The 20,907-nt window shown below is 34.5% G+C and overlaps 2 protein-coding genes across 3 annotated transcripts; one reads left to right on the top strand and one right to left on the bottom strand.

The window, feature by feature from the left end:
• Window positions 1-2,714: 2,714 nt before the first annotated feature.
• Window positions 2,715-7,481, bottom strand: LOC132641988 (putative SNAP25 homologous protein SNAP30). The gene is made up of 6 exons (XM_060359174.1): window positions 7,273-7,481; window positions 5,571-6,042; window positions 4,812-4,905; window positions 4,465-4,595; window positions 4,272-4,369; window positions 2,715-2,981 (listed from the first exon to the last, which is right to left on the bottom strand). The coding sequence occupies exons 2-6, from the start codon at window positions 5,958-5,960 to the stop codon at window positions 2,882-2,884; spliced, it is 813 nt and encodes a 270-aa protein (XP_060215157.1). The 5' UTR covers window positions 5,961-6,042; window positions 7,273-7,481; the 3' UTR covers window positions 2,715-2,881.
• A 4,029-nt stretch (window positions 7,482-11,510) lies between these two features.
• Window positions 11,511-20,260, top strand: LOC132641987 (alpha-1,4 glucan phosphorylase L-2 isozyme, chloroplastic/amyloplastic). Of its 2 annotated transcripts, none has more exons than XM_060359172.1 (15): window positions 11,511-11,874; window positions 13,215-13,447; window positions 13,545-13,646; window positions 14,089-14,265; window positions 14,435-14,710; window positions 15,104-15,375; window positions 15,697-15,814; window positions 16,079-16,537; window positions 16,673-16,825; window positions 17,025-17,171; window positions 17,298-17,534; window positions 18,612-18,688; window positions 19,245-19,431; window positions 19,539-19,739; window positions 19,985-20,260. In XM_060359172.1, exons 1-15 carry the CDS (start codon window positions 11,661-11,663, stop codon window positions 20,099-20,101), a joined length of 2,970 nt encoding a protein of 989 aa, XP_060215155.1. In that variant the 5' UTR covers window positions 11,511-11,660; the 3' UTR covers window positions 20,102-20,260. The 2 variants fall into 2 exon arrangements, with proteins under 2 accessions (XP_060215155.1, XP_060215156.1); XM_060359173.1 differs by having other exon boundaries at window positions 11,515-11,874; window positions 17,043-17,171.
• Window positions 20,261-20,907: the final 647 nt, after the last annotated feature.

Here is a 20,907-nt window from a genome sequence, read left to right as displayed (position 1 = left end):
AATACTAGTAACAATTAAATTAGAGGATTTGAGGGCGGCAATTTTTTTTTTTTTAAAACTAATTTAAGGGCATGTCTCTACTCTTTAAGTCTTAATCACAAATCATTTTTCTGTGTTATTTTAATAGATTTTCTAATTTTCTATTACATAGTTTTTCTAATTTTTCTATTACATCGAGGAGGAGGAGGGGGACAAGGGGAACAGAGTGCTAAGCTATTGATGAAATCTGAACCATTTATTTCAATTACGGAAGGCAGAATAACAAAATTTGAACCATTTATTTCAATACAGAAGGCAAAAAACTCACCAAATGAGCTAATCATCGACCCATTATAAACACACTTGGTTAGCGTACTTCGAAACTATGTGTTTTAGAGTGAACATAATGACGTGGGAGGTTGCAAGCGCTAGTAAAATAATTGAGACCCAAATTGACCCATCTATTGCCATTATGAAAAAATAAAAATAAAAAATTAGAGCGAAAATAGTTTAAACTTCAATATTACACTGAATAATACTTCTTCTGTCTCATAATAAGTGTCATCGTGGTTAAAAACACGCATATTAAGAAACCAATAATGCAATGTGAAGTTTAAAAAATTACCCCCATATAATAAAAATAAATTACTTTTTACTCTTGGCTAGCTAGAGCACGCACAAGTAGTAAACCTTTTGACATTGGAAATCCAACAACACCAAGTTATTATGTGGCTTTGCCAATCATCATTTAGATGATACTTTTACTTATCAGTTTTTGCCTAAGGGTAGAATTGAAAAAAAAAACTAGTCAATTTATGTCTTGATTTTCTAAAGCATCACTTATTATGGAACAATTTTTTTTAACTTAAGTGACACTTATTATGAGATGGAGGAGTGTTGTAATACCTAGTAAATAGTTGTCATGCATGGACTTTGGGTTAAATAGAATGTAATTGTTGAAGTTGCTCCACAATAATTATTTATTCAGACCGATATTTATATCGAATCAAAATCGGTAATTTAAACTTAGCTAGTTGAAAATTAAAGTTAGAATGTATATGAGCCTGTTTGGATGAGTTTTATGGCTTTTGACTTATAAGTCAAAAGTTAGGAATTTCTACTATTTTGGCTTTAAAGTTGGTGCTTAAAAGCACTTTTTTAGGACATGTTTGGCCATGAGAATTATTCACTTTTTTTTCGGATTTTTTCCCCCCACTTTTTTCACTTTATGGTGTTTGGCCATAAAATTCCAAATACAACTTAAAGTTGTTGTATCTAGAATTTTGAGAACAACCAAAACCTTATTTTTCACTTTTTCCATTTTCTGTTTTGGACCTTAACTTTTGTTTTTTCGTTTTCAATTTTTATCCCAAAAGTTTTTATGTTGCTTAATTTTTACCCAAAAGGTCATACAACTTTTTTAACTAGTCAGAGGCAACTTATATTGCTCAGTTGCTCTCCACTCCAACAACATTGAACATCATGTGCTAAAAAGCCTCTAAAAGAAAAGAAGCAGGTGGAAATTTTGGAACAAAATCATATTTAGAGATGCTATATTTTTTGTGTACACCAGTAAGCCTCCCAGTTGCAGCCTTTTGGTGGAAAGAAAAATCAGTTTTGAGCACTTCATAAGCTGATCTCAAGTATAATTGTTATATTTCTCACACCGGTTATGTTTAGTAATTGCTTTGGGTGGTTTTGCTACTTTTTAGAAATTGGAGGGTATTAATCATATTTCATGTTTTTTAGGAAAAGTACATTTCAATAACCAATTATTATTTGCAAAAACTATGGCCAAACACAACTCCAACTTCAAAAATTCCAAAAAAGTGTTTTTTTTTTTTTTGATTTTTATGGCCAAACGCCTACTTATTTTGTCCAAACACTACAAAAGTGCTTAAAAGTCATTTTGGCTTAAAAACATCTAAAATAAACCAATCCAAACAAGCCCATATCTCTTAGAGGTAAAAGTAAGATTACCCGTACTCGGTGTTTACATCACACTAATCAAAGCAGAGACATTTGTCTTTAATGCACACATTTATTACCGATGGAGTATGTATTTTCACTTGTATTTTTAGATGATAAAGGTTAAATTGTTTGATTTGGTGTAGTAAACACAAGGTGGTGGTAAGTTTTTTCAGTATCATGGTTCAGTAAGGAATTTGTGTATGAAAGATAAGTGTCTTGGATTCATTGATTTTGTGTAAATATCAGTTGCAGGTAATCATAGGTTGTGTATTGACTTCCAAAGTGGTTTATGTTAAATACTTGCCGCAAATATTTACACCAATCCACTAAATGCATAATGTGTCTGTAATAGAAACCTCTCACTTAATTATGGTTAATTAACATATAGTTTCACTTTATTAAATCTTTAATCGTAATAAATTGATACTATTTACTATAAACACCTGGTAAATATAATTTCTTATCTTGATTTATAAAAGTCTTATGCCAATATCATACATGACTGTTAGGACTTATGGTACCTTTTTCCCTGTCTTTGTTGATAAAAATTATAGCTTTATACATAATCTTAATCCTTGCTGAGCTAATCAAGCAAGCTTCAGTAGCAAAGTAGTGAGTCCCATAGTGAAGTGAACCACAGTATAATAAGGTCCTAACATTTAAGGCTTGTGCGGTTTACAAACTCATCCAAATATTTAACAAACACAACTAGTTCAAGTTGCAAAATTTTGCGAAAAGGCCTATTTGATTATCTTACACAAATGAACAATGAAAAGTGAGACAATCCAGTAAAACTTGGAATGGAAAAAGGTGATCTTAGTGACAAAAATGAATGAAAAAAGAATAAAAGAAGCAACCAAAACTTCTAATAGGCCTTGAGCCAAATGCCAGAAACTTTCAGTAAATCTGATGTTGAAGCAAATGTTTTCCCTCACTTCCCAACTATTTGACGTGCACGTCGATTTGCACCTTTAACTCGAGAGTTTAATTCCTCCACATCTTTGTCAAGATCATCAATAGCTTTGTTTTGCCTGCATTTATCACGTTTCAATAACAAGTGTTATTATGAAAAAAGACTAAACAAAGAAAATGATGTCTTAGCCTAGCAGAAAAACAGTATACACATTGCAATATTTGATGAATGGATTAACTTCCAATACACTGACAGTGTAAGAGAATTATATACTATAAGTTCAGCTAAATAGTTACACTTAGTTATGTCCAGAATAAGTAAATTTAGTTACCTAGAAGCAAAGCGGACAACATATTGCAATATGTTAAATTATACTAATGGTATAAGTTTTTTATATTGTCAAAATGCCAGTGTATATGAATTAAATCTTGATGGATGTCCTATTTTCATGTATGATCACCACAGCTTTGAGCTACATGTTCATCAAATGCTATAATTTAGTTCAGTATCACAGATGAAAGTTGACAGTCACTTGATGACTTCCCTTATGAAAAACACATTTTAACTTCAGAATTATTCTCAACTATGAACAACTGCACCACTTGCTTGAAGAAAACTAGATTAAAAATAAAAATTGCTTTGGTCCGCTATGCCAGCGACTTTAACAATATACAATTAAGCAATTTTTATAAATATCCCTTTTGTATTCTTCCTCTGGTATACAATTAAACAATTTTAATAAATATCCCTTTTGTATTCTTCCTCTGGTATACAATTAAACAATTTTAAAAAATATCCCTTTTGTATTCCTTCTCTCCTCCTCGTCACAGATTTCAAATTGTTGTATACCAGGCAACATTTGACATGTGAATCACTTTTGCTGGATCCAATAACTCAAAAGTTTGGAAGTTCAAAGATTGCTTTATCCACCTTTAACTTTACTTATAAATTATAATAGATCAGTGCTTAGGAAGAAACTGTGAAAAGCCAAGCAAAAGATGATAGTGATATTTAAACACTAGTCTACGTATCAATTTTAGTGATTGGCTAAAATTTTGAAGTTCCTAATCCATCTTTTAAATCATTAGGCAAAGCAATGACTACGGAAACTTGTCATTTTGATGAATCCACATTTTTTTTTTGGCGCACCATATCAACCATCAAGTATATACTGTATATGCAATCTGCAGCTCATAGTTTTTCGATTAGAAATCACTAATATTGTCAACTTTCCATTTATTAGTTGGATTTCTTTTCAGAGTCATGCTTTATGATTTTGTCACAAGAAATTATTACTAAGTCACGTTTCCTTTAACATTTTCTCGAAAGTATTCAGAATGAAACTTAACAACAGAGTAATAAAGAAGAAAAACATCAGGCAATGCTAGTCAAGTTCAAAGAAATTTACTTGTCAAGTTCAGATCCCATGTCAACAGCCATGCCTTTTAGATCGCCTAATATGTTGCTGAGGTCCCCAAGTGCGTCATCTTGCTTTGCCTTCTCAAACTGGTTAAACATTAACATAGTTGTTTACATTGGAACAATATAACATAAGTTTAAGTAACAAATAGCTAGATTAATTTTGCATATACAAAATGTACCTCAACTTGCTCCATAGCATTCATCGATTCAGGAGGAGGTGTGCTAGATGCTGACTTTCCTTTTTTACCATTAGATAAACCTAATTTTTCCCTTTCACTTGCACTACCTCCTTTCCCTTTATGATTATCATCTACAAAAGCCGGAGAAGAGAGAGTCAGTAAAATTGCCTAAACTTTTGAGAGTCAGTCACGACCGATTATGCAGCTACTTACAATTATTAAAAGTAACCTTACAATTATTAAAAGTAACCTGTAATAACTATATATATCAACTTCTGAATTCTTAGTTAGCAATCATAATTACAGAAAGAAGAAGGATGAACATGATATGGAGGATAACACAAAACCTTTTGAAGTTCGAGGCCCTTTAATATCGTGAGTCTTCTTTGGCTTCCAAGGCATAGCGAACATGCCACCAAGATTGTTCAATAACTTCTCCCCCTAGATTGCAGAAAACATGTTCATTATTGTCAACTTATGTCATGTCATATGTACCCTTTGTTCCAATTATACCAAATAATAAACATTTCGAACGAGCATAGCAAATTAAGCCACACCCTCATCTTTAATGGTCGCAGGATACATTTAAACTGAGAAGTTGAACTTGTAGAGAAGACAAAGTAAAAAGAACTCGTTGCGACTAATGAGACTTGGAAGAATGCAAAAGACTTGTAAGCTGGACAAGATAAAGCTACTTTCCAAATGTGACAGCATGCTATTTGCTCTATTTTCCAAATTACTGTTGGATGTTGCGTCTTTTACTGCTATAGTTTTCCTGAATAATTAGTCGTTTAATTGTAAAATGAGTCTAATAGTTGATGTCTCAGTTTTTGTACGAGTCAAATACTTTAACTGTAGGAGGAGTCTACTACTTTGTTTATGGTGGCTATATAAAAGCCTATGATTAATGAAAGTTATAAGACACAATTTTCATCCATACTTTCAACTTTTCTCCTTGCATCTCCCTCCAAAAAATCATAACAATTGCCACATTAGACTTGCTATGAATAGTTACCTATCGTTGTAGGTAACTTGACTGATGGTATAAAATCAATGTACACTATCAGTGCACGGAAGTTATTGAATTCTTGAAAAAATGATCATACCTTGCTCAAATCTTTGTCCATATCAACAGCCATCATGTGAGTACGATGAATTTGTTCGCCTTGCTTATGCAAGGTATCGAGTGTCTGAGCGCCTTCCTGTCTAATATCCTCAGCTATCTTCAAACAGTTATTCACTGAGCTCGTGGTCTCCTTAGCTTGGTTTACAGCATACCCCTCCAATTCTTGCATAGACATGTTATCAAAGTCCTCTGTCTTACTTTTATGTTTGTTCCTTGTCCCTGACGACGATGATGTTCCAAAATCATCGTCATCTGGTGTGACAAGTACTGGCTCGGAAGAAGTTCTTCGACCAGGTTTAGTTCCGTGTTTTCCATCAGGAGTTGTATTTGTAGTAGCAGAGTCTGGTTTAGGTTTCCTGAAGCCAAACATTTTTGGAAATTGAGTGGGATCTGCTTTTGGAAAACTAAAGGGATTTTTCTAAAAGATCAGTATTTGCACTTAATAGGATCACCTGAAATGCAAACAATTTCAAGGTTATAAACAAAAGGGTCAAATTTGCTTGTAAACCAAAAAAATTGTCCCTGCTTGAACCACACAGAAAAACCAATAGGAGCAAATTATTAAGACTTCAAACTATACAGTAGCTTTTTCGGCCAAATCGATTAATTGGAACTTCTAATTTCAACATGCTGATAATGCATTGGCAAAAACAGTTTATTTCCAAACAGGATCAAGTGAATGTTTTTCTGCAGAAGGCCATCATTTGCCCAATTAAATTTCCCTATTCTTCTTTGCTTTTATCATAAAATTGAATTTTGAAGGACCATTCACAAAATACACCATAAAAATGATCAAGATCAAAAGAAAGAAAAATGCACATAAAAAAAATGTTGATGATGAAGTGATCACCAAAATCTGTATTCATTTGAGAAAAAAATGCATCATAATTAATCAATTGAGGAAGCCAACACCAATAAAATTAAAAAAGGAGTAAAGGGTTGCACTCAAAATTCAAGAATATGTAATCCAAAAGATCATAGTATAATTACATTGTGACCAATATGAGAAGAAATGCACATAAACATTAATGTAGAACCAACAAGGGTTGTTGTGGAGTGATAAGTACTCCTTTATTCTTAACCAGAGGTCTCAGGTCCGAGCCCTGCTGGATACGGAGTTGCCTTTGTTAGGGAGCCCTTTACCTCAATGTGGCACTCCCAGAGTGTATCCGGATTTAGTGGGGTTTCAATGCAGGATCAGGAGGGAAAACGGAAAAAAAAATGATAATAATAATGATGCATAAATGATCACCAAAATATGTAAAACAACAACAACATACCCAGTGAAAGCCCACAATGTGGAGTCTGGAGAGGGTAAAGTGTACGCAGACCTTACCCCTACCTTGGAAGGTAGGGAGGCCGTTTCCGAAAGACTCTCGGCTCAAGAGAAAACATGGGGAAAAAAAAGGTCAGATAAGGACAAGCAATTCAAAGCAGTATGAAATTGAAAATAACGAAAGCGAAAAAGCCATGATAAAGCAGTCTGAAATAAAGAAGCAATAGCTATCACTGATAAATAGGATAATTGAAGTACAAGAAACAACAGATAGTAGCACAAATCAGAGTACAAGAAATTTATACCAAAATATTTAAAACAAAAACAAAACAAAAAAAGGGTCGTACCAACGATTGAAGAAAATTGAAGAAAACTATGAAAAATTTGGCATGAAATAATTAGTTACCTGTGGATGATTAAGAAATGGGGTCTATTAATAGAAGTATGAAGAGGGAATTAAAGAATTGAGAGGCAATGGAGAAGAAGAAACACTGAATGTTGCAGAAATTTCTTCCTCTCCTAAGGGTGCAATTACAATGAAGAAACAATGGATACAGCACTTCCTCTTTTCAATGGATCAAATATTAAGGAGAAAAATTGGAAGGTCACCCACAAAACCAGGTGTTCTACACTTTCTTGACCGTTATTTGGAATTTTAACCGTTTTTCAAACATTCAGTTATGTTATCCTCCTACGTCACCTATCCACCTATTTTTTGTGCATTTTTTTTTTTTTGGTTTTCCACGGTGTTGTATCTGCTTTAGGACCCGACAAATTCGAATTTGCATCACATCGGGGTAAAACACGATAACTAAAATGACTATATTTTCAGGGCTCAAACTCGAGATCTCGGGTTAAGAATGGAGGTTACTTACCACTCCACAATAACCTTTGATGGTCTTTTAATTTTGGTAAACTCTAATTTTGGTCCTTATAATATTTGATTAAGCATAATTAACCCTTTAATTAACTAAAATATGCATTTTAGTTCATATATAGAAAATGCGCTGTATTTTGATTATTTCTTTAACAATTTTAGTGACAAATAGAGAGTAACAATTCAAATTTGACATAACACAATGATAATTAAATAATTTAGCAATTAACAATTCCTTAAATTTGTGAAGATTCATAAGTCAGGGAGATCAAAATGCACATATCAACTAATTAAAGGTGAAATATGCTTAACAATAAATCATAAGAACCAAAACCAACATTTTTCGATATTTGAGAGACTAAATGCAAAAAATTCCCTTATTACTAGAATCGGATTGAGTATTTTGGTTTGTTATTCACCTCCATATTGTATTCATGTGGCAAGAAATTTTTGAAACACTTTTTTCACTAATGTTAGTTATAAAATAGTCTAAGGCCTAATAGTAACCATGGTGTGCACAACAATTCCAAGGATCCCATTTCTATTAAGGAGGTTGCTCATGAATAATATAGAAGGGAAAAATAAAAGAAAGAAAGACCTTTGGTGAGATTTGAAACTCTGCACTTAAGTGATGTAAGATGAAATTGCAACTATTAATTTGTAACTTATAAGTTGAGAAACATAATTGTTTTCATTAGGATTGGTTTATTTCTAGAAAATAGTGTTGAGGGGGAAAAGAACAAAATGAATTTTGTTGGGTCTATTTGGTTCGTGTTTAGCTTTCATGTTATTGATATTACTACACACTGAATTAAAAATTCTCTTTGTTTAGTTCTATCTTTTAAGTTTTTGCATTACCAACACAACACATTACAATCACAAGCACCAAAAACAACATCAACAGCCCACAAATTGCTGTCGCCCTCTTTCTGTGACGTTGAAAGATCATGCCTCATGGAAACTCAAACTTTTTTCTTTGAAATGACAAACCAAGCAATAACTCAATGAAATGTGCATTTTTATTTCTTTTCTTATTAATATTCATAAACTTTCAAAGTATTAAACAATTTCACCATTGAATTACCATGTATTGTGAAGAAATGTTCCATTGGTTACCATCTAAGGACAATTTCGTACATTAAATTTCCGCTGTGCACAATTTAGAGGGGAGCAAAACTATATTAGGTTTATGGTACACAATTTTACCGTACATTAAATTACCACTATGCTCAATTTAGAGAAGAGCAAAACTATATTAAGTTTATGATACACAATTTTACCGTACATCAAATTTCAGCTATGCACAATTTAGAGAAGAGCAGAACTGTATGAGGTTTATGGTACACGGTTTTACCATACATTTTTCGCAAGAGATCTATTTGTAGGATTAATTCAATAGGTTTCAATAAAACTCTTACCTCGACCCTTGTGCTACAATTGCTCTTCTAGTCTCCATCAGATGTGGACCAAAATTTTGAATTTTATGGATTCGAATTTGAGATTCTACAATAATCTTTTGATTTATTAAATTTGAAATTAGTCATTTGTACTTATTTAGTGACTTTACTTACTTGTATAACCAAAGTTATCTAAGTTGGGTGAAAATACCCTATGCACTGATGGGAATAAAATAGACCCGCAAAAATAATATTCACGGTATTAGTGATAAACGCGGAACACTAACTTATGGTTAAATCAGCAAGAATAAAATGCAGCAATAATGACACCAAGATTTTATGTGGAAACCCTTCTGAATAAGGGAAAAACCACGGCCAAGAGGAGCAGCTGATATCACTATAGAGGAATTTTACACTGTGTAGTACCGAGTACAAATACTCCTAAGACCACTACACCCTCAAAAGAAATAACACTCTTTTGATTTTCCCACCTCACTACAATATCACTCACACTCTATTTTTCTTCACAGACTATTTTCTTACAGTCTATGGAATACCTCACTTTTGCTCTCACTCAGATGTATTGTCTGAGATTTTGGTGTGTTACAAATGAACCATAAGCTGCCTATTTATAGGAATGAATTTCCTATGGTGAGGTAAGCGCTTACATCACGATTATGATGAGGTAAGCGCTTACATCATGAAAATGTGAACAAAGAAATTGGCTTGTTAGCCAAGTCCACAATTGTTGCCAATGTATAATTTGTCAAAGGAAGAAAAATCTTCCTTTCTTAAAATATGGGATAGGGGACTGGACCCCACAAATCTCCCCCTCCAGTCCCATTCACCTGAAGGAGGGTACACTGGCTTCTAATTTGAGTGCATGCCGACAAGTTCTTTGCACGATTCGAACTTGTCTCTTGGTACCACCTTGGTTAGCATATCTGATAGTGCGACACACTTCTGCAACTTCGACTGCCATGGTATAGCTCCCCCTGAGCTTCCTCTTAGATACCTGAGTATCCACTTCATAGCTTCCCAATGCTCTTTCCCTGGATTTTCGAGAAATCTGCTAACAACACCGACTGCATGAGCAATATCTGGTCGAGTGCATACCATTGCATACATCTTGTTGGTACGAGTTTTTCGAGCATACAAACTTTCAAGATGCTTCCATAGGGTCCGAGCATGTGTCTCCCCAGAAATATGGTTCAACACATTATCGTCAACCCACTGTCTAATAAAGCCGCAAACCTGCCGATGCAACAAATTCCACTCTTCATCTGATTTATTATCAGGCTTTTTATTGGCAAAGACAGGTTGATGAAAATTCTTGACATAGAGCAAATCTTCCATTTTGCCCTTCCAAATGACATAATTTACGCCACTCAAAGTAACCATTCTACTAGTGTTGGCTTCCATCATTTATCACAAATACAAATACTATTTTATTCGAATACCAAAGTAATTCTTTTCTGATGTGGAAGTTCAGACTGTGCTGCAACCACAGAGCATACTCAGACAGAACCTTGGCTTTGATACCACTTGATGGGAATAAAATAGACCCGCAAAAATAATATTCACGGTATTAGTGATAAACGCGGAACACTAACTTATGGTTAAATCAGCAAGAATAAAATGCAGCAATAATGACACCAAGATTTTATGTGGAAACCCTTCTGAATAAGGGAAAAACCACGGCCAAGAGGAGCAGCTGATATCACTATAGAGGAATTTTACACTGTGTAGTACCGAGTACAAATACTCCTAAGACCACTACACCCTCAAAAGAAATAACACTCTTTTGATTTCCCACCTTACTACAATATCACTCACACTCTATTTTTCTTCACAGACTATTTTCTTACAGTCTATGGAATACCTCACTTTTGCTCTCACTCAGATGTATTGTCTGAGATTTTGGTGTGTTACAAATGAACCATAAGCTGCCTATTTATAGGAATGAATTTCCTATGGTGAGGTAAGCGCTTACATCACGATTATGATGAGGTAAGCGCTTACATCATGAAAATGTGAACAAAGAAATTGGCTTGTTAGCCAAGTCCACAATTGTTGCCAATGTATAATTTGTCAAAGGAAGAAAAATCTTCCTTTCTTAAAATATGGGATAGGGGACTGGACCCCAAATGCACCACACAGGTCACCATCAGCTTGTAGAAATTAAGCAAAATTCTAACTCCAATAAGGTGGCAGAAAAAAATATCTACATGCCCAATTTAATTTGAATGCTACTGGCCGCACATTCCTTTAAAATATCATAATCAGAAAATTTGTAGTACTGCATGTTTCTAAGAAAAAAGACAAATCAGATTTATTACTAGTGACTCATTTTCAACATGCCACTGTTCATCAACACTCAAAAAAGTATTATTACCCACTTGTGCTTTGCCTTCCACAAGAAACCAAAGCTTCATTGGCCCATTATTCTTTTTTATTAAATTTGTATCTAAAATAGTGAATATTTTAGCATTGTAGAGAGTAAAGATTCAGTTCAGAGACATGACAACTTCAGTTGTCTCTGGAGTGAACTCAGTTACATGCACAACTTCAACTTCAAGTATTACTGGTTTCAACAATTTTAAAAGCAAGAACCCAAATATTTTGTTGGGTAGAAGGAAGGTTTTATTGTTTAATTGGAGAACAAGAAGTTTATATGTAAGCAATGTTGCTAGTGATCAAAAGCAGAAGACCAAGGACTCTTCCTCTGATGAAGGTACTTCAATAATTTTCTTGCTCATGAACTTTTGGGTTCTTGTGTTAAGAGTCTTACATTGGTTAAAGGAATGAGTTGTTGTATTTTTATATTGTTTCACACAATGCTCGGCTCGTTAGCTAGCTTTTGAGATTGAATTATGTCAAAGATTTAGTAGGCGTTTGGCCATGAGTTGAAGATGGAGTTGTTTTTTGTTATAGTTTTTGCAAAAAACAATTTGGTTGTTTGAATGTACTAAAAGAGAAAAAAGTAAAAGAAAAAAAAATGAAAACAGGGTTTTAGGTGTTTTTCAAATTTCAATTTGAAATTTTCATGGCCAAACGCTGATTTTCAAAGAAAGTGAAAAAAGTGAAAGTTTCTCATGGCCAAACGGTTATTTACCTAATATGTAATGAGACCCGTTCCTAATTTTTAGTTTATTCAGTGTAGGCCCCATCTTATATTATTCGCACTCCAAATGTCAGTCTAGGTGTGTGGGGGTGTTACAGTCCTGCATTGGTGGGGCGAATAGGCTGTTATCTCCAACAATCATCATGAGTTAGCTTTTGGTGTTTATCTTTTTATTTTTATATGGTCTTGGATAATCTTACTGCACAAGTTAGCTTTCGCTGTCTCATTAAATGTTACAAATACTATTGAATCAAATTTCATTTCCATAGCCTTGTAACTCATACTAATGAATACAGACAGGGTACACTAGGTACCCCTTCCCCAATTTCATTTTTAATCTGTTATATGTTAGTCTTCCTGGGGAAGTCACAGCTTGTATATCTGGTATCCTTTGGAACCAAGTAGGGCCTTTGAATGATTTTCATCAAAATCCAGGCAAATTGATGAATCCATTTTCTCTTAATGGGTTAAAATGTTGAATTGGGAAGAGGACTATGAGAATCAATCAACTGGAGGAGATGAAGTTACCTTCTTATATAAATGCCTGAGAAATGAAGACTAAAGGAAAATGTAGACTTCAAAAAGTGGCGATGGTGCATCTAGTATTCATTTAAATAAGATGATATTGTTTAACATAATAAGATCTAGGATTCATAAAACTAGAGGAATCAGTAAATCTGTTTGACATGATAATTTCTTGTTTATACATTTTTATCTCATTATTGAGAATTTTGACAATAAACTGAAGCTCAGTCTCTTTCATGAGCCAAATTTTATATTTGTTTAGAATGGTGAATTCAAAAACTCGAATACATTGGCATTCTCACTCCGTAGTGGCTATTAACATAGAGGAAGTAGAGAAGCAACAGTAATTATTTGGACCCTTTGTTAATTGGAGATCAGCAATTCGAATTGGACACCTTATAGTGAGTTGTTTTTGGTATTTTCAGGATTCACAGTAGATGTTTTTCAGCCAGACTCCACATCTGTTTTATCAAGTATAAAATATCATGCAGAGTTCACGCCATCATTCTCTCCTGAGAAGTTTGAACTTCCAAAGACGTACTATGCAACTGCAGAGAGTGTTCGAGATACGCTCATTATAAATTGGAATGCCACATACGAATTCTATGAAAAGATGAATGCAAAACAGGCATATTACTTGTCTATGGAGTTCCTTCAGGTTCGATTAAGCTTCCCCTTTTTTCGGAGTATAACTACAGAGGTTGTTCATTGGAGACTTTGAGTGAGTTGCTTTAATACACTTTTGGTGCTTGCAGGGAAGAGCTTTACTCAATGCTATCGGTAACTTGGGGCTAACAGGACCTTATGCAGATGCTTTAGCTAAGCTCGGATACACTTTAGAAGATGTAGCCAAACAGGTCGGGTTCTGTAGAAACTTATTTCTGTCAGTGGATAGCCACTAGAAGTAGTTTCTGTTCAGTTGAGTCTTTGTCTTGTTTTGATACAGCTCAATGTTTGTTACTGACAGTTAAATTCTGCTCTAAAATGAGAAATATTCAAGGCTACTAGCTCCCATTTCTAGATTTCACAAGTTCCTGATTGATATGCTGTGCCAAAATGGTTTAATAACACGTCAACATATTCAAACTATCCAAATTGTGATATAGAGGATGTGTACATGTGTACCTTCCACTTAGGTCTATCTCATAGTAATTATGTCAATTGATCTCCTCATGAAAAAATCACCAGTGTCTTATATTTTGATTTCCCCCCCGAATCGAAGCATATCTGATGTGTGACATACTTGGGATACGTAGTTTATTAAAATTAGCTTAAGCTGTTTAGTGTAATGACTGACAGGAACCAGATGCAGCTTTAGGGAATGGAGGTTTAGGAAGACTTGCTTCTTGCTTTCTGGATTCAATGGCGACGCTAAACTACCCTGCATGGGGTTATGGACTTAGATACCGGTATGGCCTTTTCAAACAGCTTATTACAAAAGATGGCCAGGAGGAAGTTGCTGAAAATTGGCTTGAGGTATGATATATCAATTTTTAGTACTTGTGGCAATTTCAAACACTTAATGATATTGTTGGAGGATCCTGATGCTACCGAAAGCAGGTTTTTTTATATTTCAATAGCTTTTATATGTGTTTTTTTTTTTTTTGGCCTATTCTCCAAAGTAAAAGAACTATTACTTTCTCAGATGGGAAACCCATGGGAAATTGTCAGGAATGATATTTCATATCCTGTAAAATTCTATGGGGAGGTCATTGAAGGAGCTGATGGGAGGAAAGAATGGGTTGGAGGAGAAGATATAACTGTTGTTGCCTATGATGTCCCAATACCAGGATATAAAACAAAAACAACGATTAACCTTCGACTGTGGTCAACAAAGCTAGCTGCAGAAGCTTTTGATCTACATGCTTTTAATAATGGAGACCATGCCAAAGCATACGAGGCCCAGAAAAAGGCTGAGAAGGTGTACTTTTTTCTTTAGCTTAATTAAGAAAATATTAAATGATATCTTTCTATTCTGAACATATATATTATTATGCAACTCCGCCTGTGTGAGCTCGCTCACATTGCCGGTCCCAAGCCCGGATAAAGGAGGAGGGTTGCTGAGGGTCAATCGGAAACAGCCTCCCTACCCAGGTAGGGGTAAGGCTGCGTACATCTTACCCTCCCCAGACCCCACTATTGTGGGATTACACTGGGTAGTGACCAAGACCATATATTATTATGCACGCATGTTTTGTCCTATTAATACTGTGCTATTTCAAAGCATGAATGTTGTGGATATACTGCAAAATTCAGTTTATTCACCACAAGAAAAGATCACTAAAGTTCTATCTTTTGTTGTCTTTTGGATCAGATTTGCTATATCTTATATCCAGGTGACGAGTCACTTGAGGGAAAGACACTGAGGTTGAAGCAACAATACACACTATGTTCGGCTTCTCTTCAGGACATTATTGCGCGGTTCGAGAGGAGATCAGGGAATAGACTGAACTGGGATCAGTTCCCTGAAAAAGTTGCAGTACAGATGAATGACACTCATCCAACACTTTGCATACCGGAACTGTTAAGAACATTGATAGATGTTAAAGGTTTGAGCTGGAAACAGGCTTGGGAAATTACTCAAAGGTTCTCTCTTTCCTTATTGCATCAGATAAATGCTTTTAATGAGAATAATCAGTTTAATATTGTGGTTAGATTGCCTTTGACTTTGTTTAACGTAGCACTTAGCCTACAAATTTATCCAAAAACATATATTGGAAACCATCATTGTTAAAGCATTCTAATTTTCCATTCACACTGTTAGTGGAGATACAATATAACTCGACCCTTCCAATGTCTGATTCTTCTAGCAAGCAGTTTTAGATATGACCATAGATGATTCTTCACTTGTGACTATTCATGTAAATTCAGTAGCTCTATTTCCGTGACACTGTTATATCTTGCTAGAACTGTGGCATACACTAATCACACTGTTCTACCTGAGGCCCTGGAGAAATGGAGCTTGACACTCCTTCAGGAATTGCTTCCTCGGCACGTGGAGATCATAAAAATGATAGATGAGGAGGTAAAAGTTGAAAATTTATTTCAGTTCTAGGATTGTGTTTATTTTACATTTTGAACCGTAGGTATTATATATTCGATGCCACCCCCACCTCTTAATGGGGAATTTGATGCTGCTCGGCATATTAAATTTGCTTCTTTCTTAGAACTATTTCCCGTGAATACTTCCCTGGACATCGTGATTTGTGCTTGTATAGACTGTATGCTTTTGGAGATTTTTCTTTGACTTGTTGATCTCTAAACTGAATTGGAGGCGATGCTTTTGCAGCTCATGCATACTATAGTTGCTGAATATGGTACTGAAGATCTTGACTTGTTGCAACAAAAGCTAAACCAAATGAGGATTCTGGATAATGTTGAAATATCGAGTTCTGTTTTGGAGTTGCTTATAAAATCCCAGGAAGGCATAGAACAAGCAGAAGAAATCAAAGAAGAAGAAGAAGAAGAAGAAGAAGAAGAAGAAGAAGAAGGTAAAGATGACAGTAAGGATGAGGAAACTGAGGCTGTAAAAGCAGAAACTACGGACAGAGAGGAGGAAACTGATGTTGAGAAGGTAGAGGTGGAGGAAGCTCAGGCAAAAATAAAACGGATATTCGGGTCAGCTCCAAATGGACCACAGATGGTTCGCATGGCAAATCTATGTGTTGTTAGTGGACATGCAGTGAATGGTGTTGCTGAGATTCATAGTGAAATAGTTAAGCAGGAAGTTTTCAATGAATTTTACGAGGTATCAAGATTATAAAGATTTCGAACTTGCCACTTGCTAGATTCCTGTATCTTGTGCCTAGACGTGGCAGATATCATTTTCAGCTATCTACTGCAATGTTGTTTTGACTGATCCAAACACTTTGTTTCTTGACAGTTATGGCCAGAGAAATTCCAAAACAAGACAAATGGCGTGACACCAAGAAGATGGCTAAGCTTCTGTAACCCAGAGCTGAGTGAAATTATAACAAAGTGGACGGGATCTGATGATTGGTTAGTAAACACTGAAAAATTGGCTGAGCTTAGAAAGGTAAGAAGTTGTATCTGACTTGTGATCTTATTGATTCCTAAACAGTCAAAACCATAAAAACTCTAGGTGTTTATACAATTATTACAGGTAAGTGTAGTTCCACTGACCTGAGAAATTATTCTATTCTTCTTATCTTAAGTGATGTATCTATTTCAAAACAATTTACAAAAGGACACCCTATATTATGTACCAACCTCAGGCATTTAACTGTCAACAGTTTGCTGATAATGAAGAACTCCAGTCAGAGTGGAGGAAGGCAAAAAGAAGCAACAAAATGAAGATTGTCTCCCTCATTAAAGAAAAAACTGAATACGTGGTCAGTCCTGATGCAATGTTTGATGTGCAGGTGAATAATATCTATTTTCTTGTTCACCAATTCTAATTTTCTATGTATTGAATCTCTGTGGCACTTTCTTACTCTATTTTTATTTCTTTCTGGATTTCAAATATAACCTTGCTTCTCTATTTCCAGATCAAACGCATCCATGAGTATAAGAGACAGCTATTAAATATATTCGGAATTGTTTATCGCTATAAGAAGATGAAAGAAATGAGCCTTGAAGAAAGAAAAGAAAAGTTTGTTCCTCGAGTTTGCATATTTGGAGGGAAAGCATTTGCTACATACGTTCAGGCCAAGAGGATTGTAAAATTTATCACTGATGTGGGGGCAATAGTGAACCATGATCCTGAAATTGGTGATCTTTTGAAGGTATGATTTGGACGAGTCAAAATCGATGTACGCTTAGAGATTTTCAAAGATCTTACTAACCATTTTACATTATTTAACTATAAATGCCTTTAAAGTTTGCAAACTTTCAATTAATATAAGTATGATAATCTTTTAGCAAATATAGCATGCAGCTGTAGTACTTATATGTTTATGTAGCTCTGCACTTATATAAATATACTTGAAACTGGATCCCTAGTCTGGTAATCATGTCCATCAAGAATTATTGGTTTCTAGAGAAGCAAGAACCAGATTTCACTAACTCATCGATCATTTTACAAGGTTTCTTAAGCTCCTTTACTATTTTTTTTTTTTTTTTTTTTTGTAAAGTCCCCAGCTCCTGCACCCAAGAGTGTGGCCTAATGGTCAATGAGGTGGGTACAAACATTGGAGACATTCAAATCCCAGCAAAGACAAAAAACACTAGGTGATTTCTTCCCATATGTCTAAGCTTTGGTGGCAGAGTCTCTCACTACCTGTGCTAGTAGGAGCCACCATTATAAAAGAAACATTCCCAAGCTCCTTCCATAGATAGTAATGAATGTAGGAGCTTTTACTAAAATAATCTAGTTTTAAAAATCATTAAAAGATATGTTTCGAGGTTGTTGTGTTCATATATCTTAAGTAATATGTTAATTTTGGTGTAAAAGTTCTATCTGTAATTTCATTAGACATCATTACAAAATTGATAATGTTTCAATAATTTTTTTAATATGATAATATTTTTAGAAATAGTTCTAAAGATTCTGAAACAGAGATTATTATTTTTTTCGAAAGCAGAGATTAGTCATTGTATTGTATCTTTTCTGCATTTGTCAACTGTATGCAAGCGATTATTTTCCATGTGGATCTCCTACTTATCTTTCTTGCTTCTTCTAGTCACAATTTGTGTTAAAGGCTATCTATGTGCTTTGCAGTCTTGTAGAATGTGATTTTTATAATCGATTCTCTCTGAATCAGTAAATACCTCATATATTAACTAGTAATTAATCCTGTGATTATACCTGTTATAAGTCCCAGATGTTGTTAGATTTGAAAATTTATCTGCTCGCGTTTCAGGTTGTCTTTGTCCCTGATTACAATGTCAGTGTGGCAGAAATACTAATTCCTGGCAGTGAGCTGTCCCAGCATATTAGGTACTTAATTTCACTATCGCATATATTTCGGTCGCATCTCAAGTTTAATGGTTGAAAGTTTGAATATACTGAAGATTTGAAAATATGTTCAACTTTCCGTTTCTCTTTATCCAATCATACATGTGTCTACTTCATAATGAGCATTACTATACCTTCAAGAGATTTGCCTTTGTGCATTCTGATGCATTTTCATTCATCTGATTTGTTCTAAAAAATATAGGAGCATTGCACCAAATGCATATCTCAGCTTTATTTTGGTAAATACATCAATTTGCATGCATACTAGATACTTCAAAATTTGAAATACTAACTAATCTCATTCTAGAATAATATGGTTTAAATGCTAAGAACGTTAGGGAAAAAACATGTAATTGCACATCCATATTGGTTAACATTTGATAATAGGCAAAGAGAGTGTATCTTGGACTTATGTTGCATAACAAATTGAACACTACGTACCTATTAACTTATAATACAACTTTTTGCATGAAGTCACTATTTTGTATTGAGCTAACATGTCATATCTCTCTCTGATATATCGATATTATTCCAATAGTACTGCTGGTATGGAGGCTAGTGGAACCAGCAACATGAAATTTGCAATGAATGGCTGCCTCCTCATTGGGACGTTAGATGGTGCCAATGTTGAAATAAGAGAGGAAGTTGGAGAAGACAATTTCTTTCTTTTTGGAGCACAGGCTCATGAAATTGCTGGCCTACGTAAGGAAAGAGCCGAGGGAAAGGTGAGTTAACCATAATGCATAATATTTTTCATTCTTTATCTACAAATTATATTGCATAAGCACAGGCTCATAATAATGCTATATATGTTGCTCTGTTCTTCATGTAGTTTGTCCCGGACCCTAGATTTGAAGAAGTAAAGGCATTTGTTAGGACAGGCGTCTTTGGTCCTTACAACTATGAAGAACTCATTGGATCCTTGGAAGGAAACGAAGGCTATGGCCGTGCTGACTATTTTCTTGTAGGAAAGGATTTCCCTGATTATATAGAGTGCCAAGATAAGGTTGATGAAGCATATCGAGACCAGAAGGTGCATATTTTTTTCTCATAGTACTCACAAACTGGCCTACTGCTATAAGCAAACAATTAGATGTCAAATAGAACACTGCCCAATATGATTAACATTGCATTAGGATATTATCATGCTTATTTTTTCGGGAGAATATGACTAGGACAAGGAAGGAAATTCCTTTATGTCAGTCATACAAATGCAAAGAGAAACTTGTGTTGCATTTGGTATTGTTTCTAAAACATCTATCTTTGAAATGACTGCAGAAATGGACCAAAATGTCGATATTAAACACAGCTGGATCATCCAAGTTTAGCAGTGATCGGACAATTCATCAATATGCAAGAGATATATGGCGGATTGAACCTGTTGAATTACCTTAAAAGTTAGCCAGTTAAAGGGTGAAGCCGATTTTTTCCCTAGGTTCTCCCACACTGTTATCAACAAATCTTGCCAATTCTTGATCCTCAAATGTAATCCTGGTAGAAGAGAGGTTTTGAATATTTTTGTCAATATAATACAGCTTATCCATTTGAAAGTAATTCACTTTGCTTTGAATAGTTTCAGTCTACCATTTCCATGTCTGGAAAGTTTAACATTGCATTTCCTTGTAAAAAAAGTGTCAACTGGTTAAAATATGTGAAAATGTCTAATGGATATAGAGGTCAAAACATCTATAAAAACATTGAGAAAGAAAAAGAAGTCAACATTAATATTTCGAAGAAAAAATTGCAATGAGAGGATTTTAAAATTTTAACCGTTTCGTTAATACCTAAACAAACATTACTAGTAAGAAAAACAAACATGAAACCTGATAAACAATTCAAAATACTCTTTGTGCAAGAAGAATTTATAGAAAACTAAAACTTAGCTATTAGCTTATTTTCTTTTCATGCAGACGCACAAACAAAATATATATAGGTTTTGATTTGAACTGCAGTATGACAAGCTTTACAGTGGCTCAAACTGAACCTACTAGTCTGAAATTTTTTCAAATTGTGTAAAATTGATAACTATGTTTACGCACGTTATACATTTGAACCAACCCTAAATCCTGAACCCTAATCCTTAACCCTGAATCCTAAACCAAGTTTTTGGAAGAATAAATATAGGGCTTGATTGTGTTAGTAGAGGGTAAAATTCACAATAGCCACCTTTCAGTTCTTGTAATTGGAAAATAGCCATTGTC

This window comes from Lycium barbarum, chromosome 5 (genome assembly GCF_019175385.1).
Source record: "Lycium barbarum isolate Lr01 chromosome 5, ASM1917538v2, whole genome shotgun sequence".
NCBI lineage: Eukaryota > Viridiplantae > Streptophyta > Magnoliopsida > Solanales > Solanaceae > Lycium > Lycium barbarum.
This window is presented reverse-complemented; position numbering and strand designations above follow the sequence as displayed.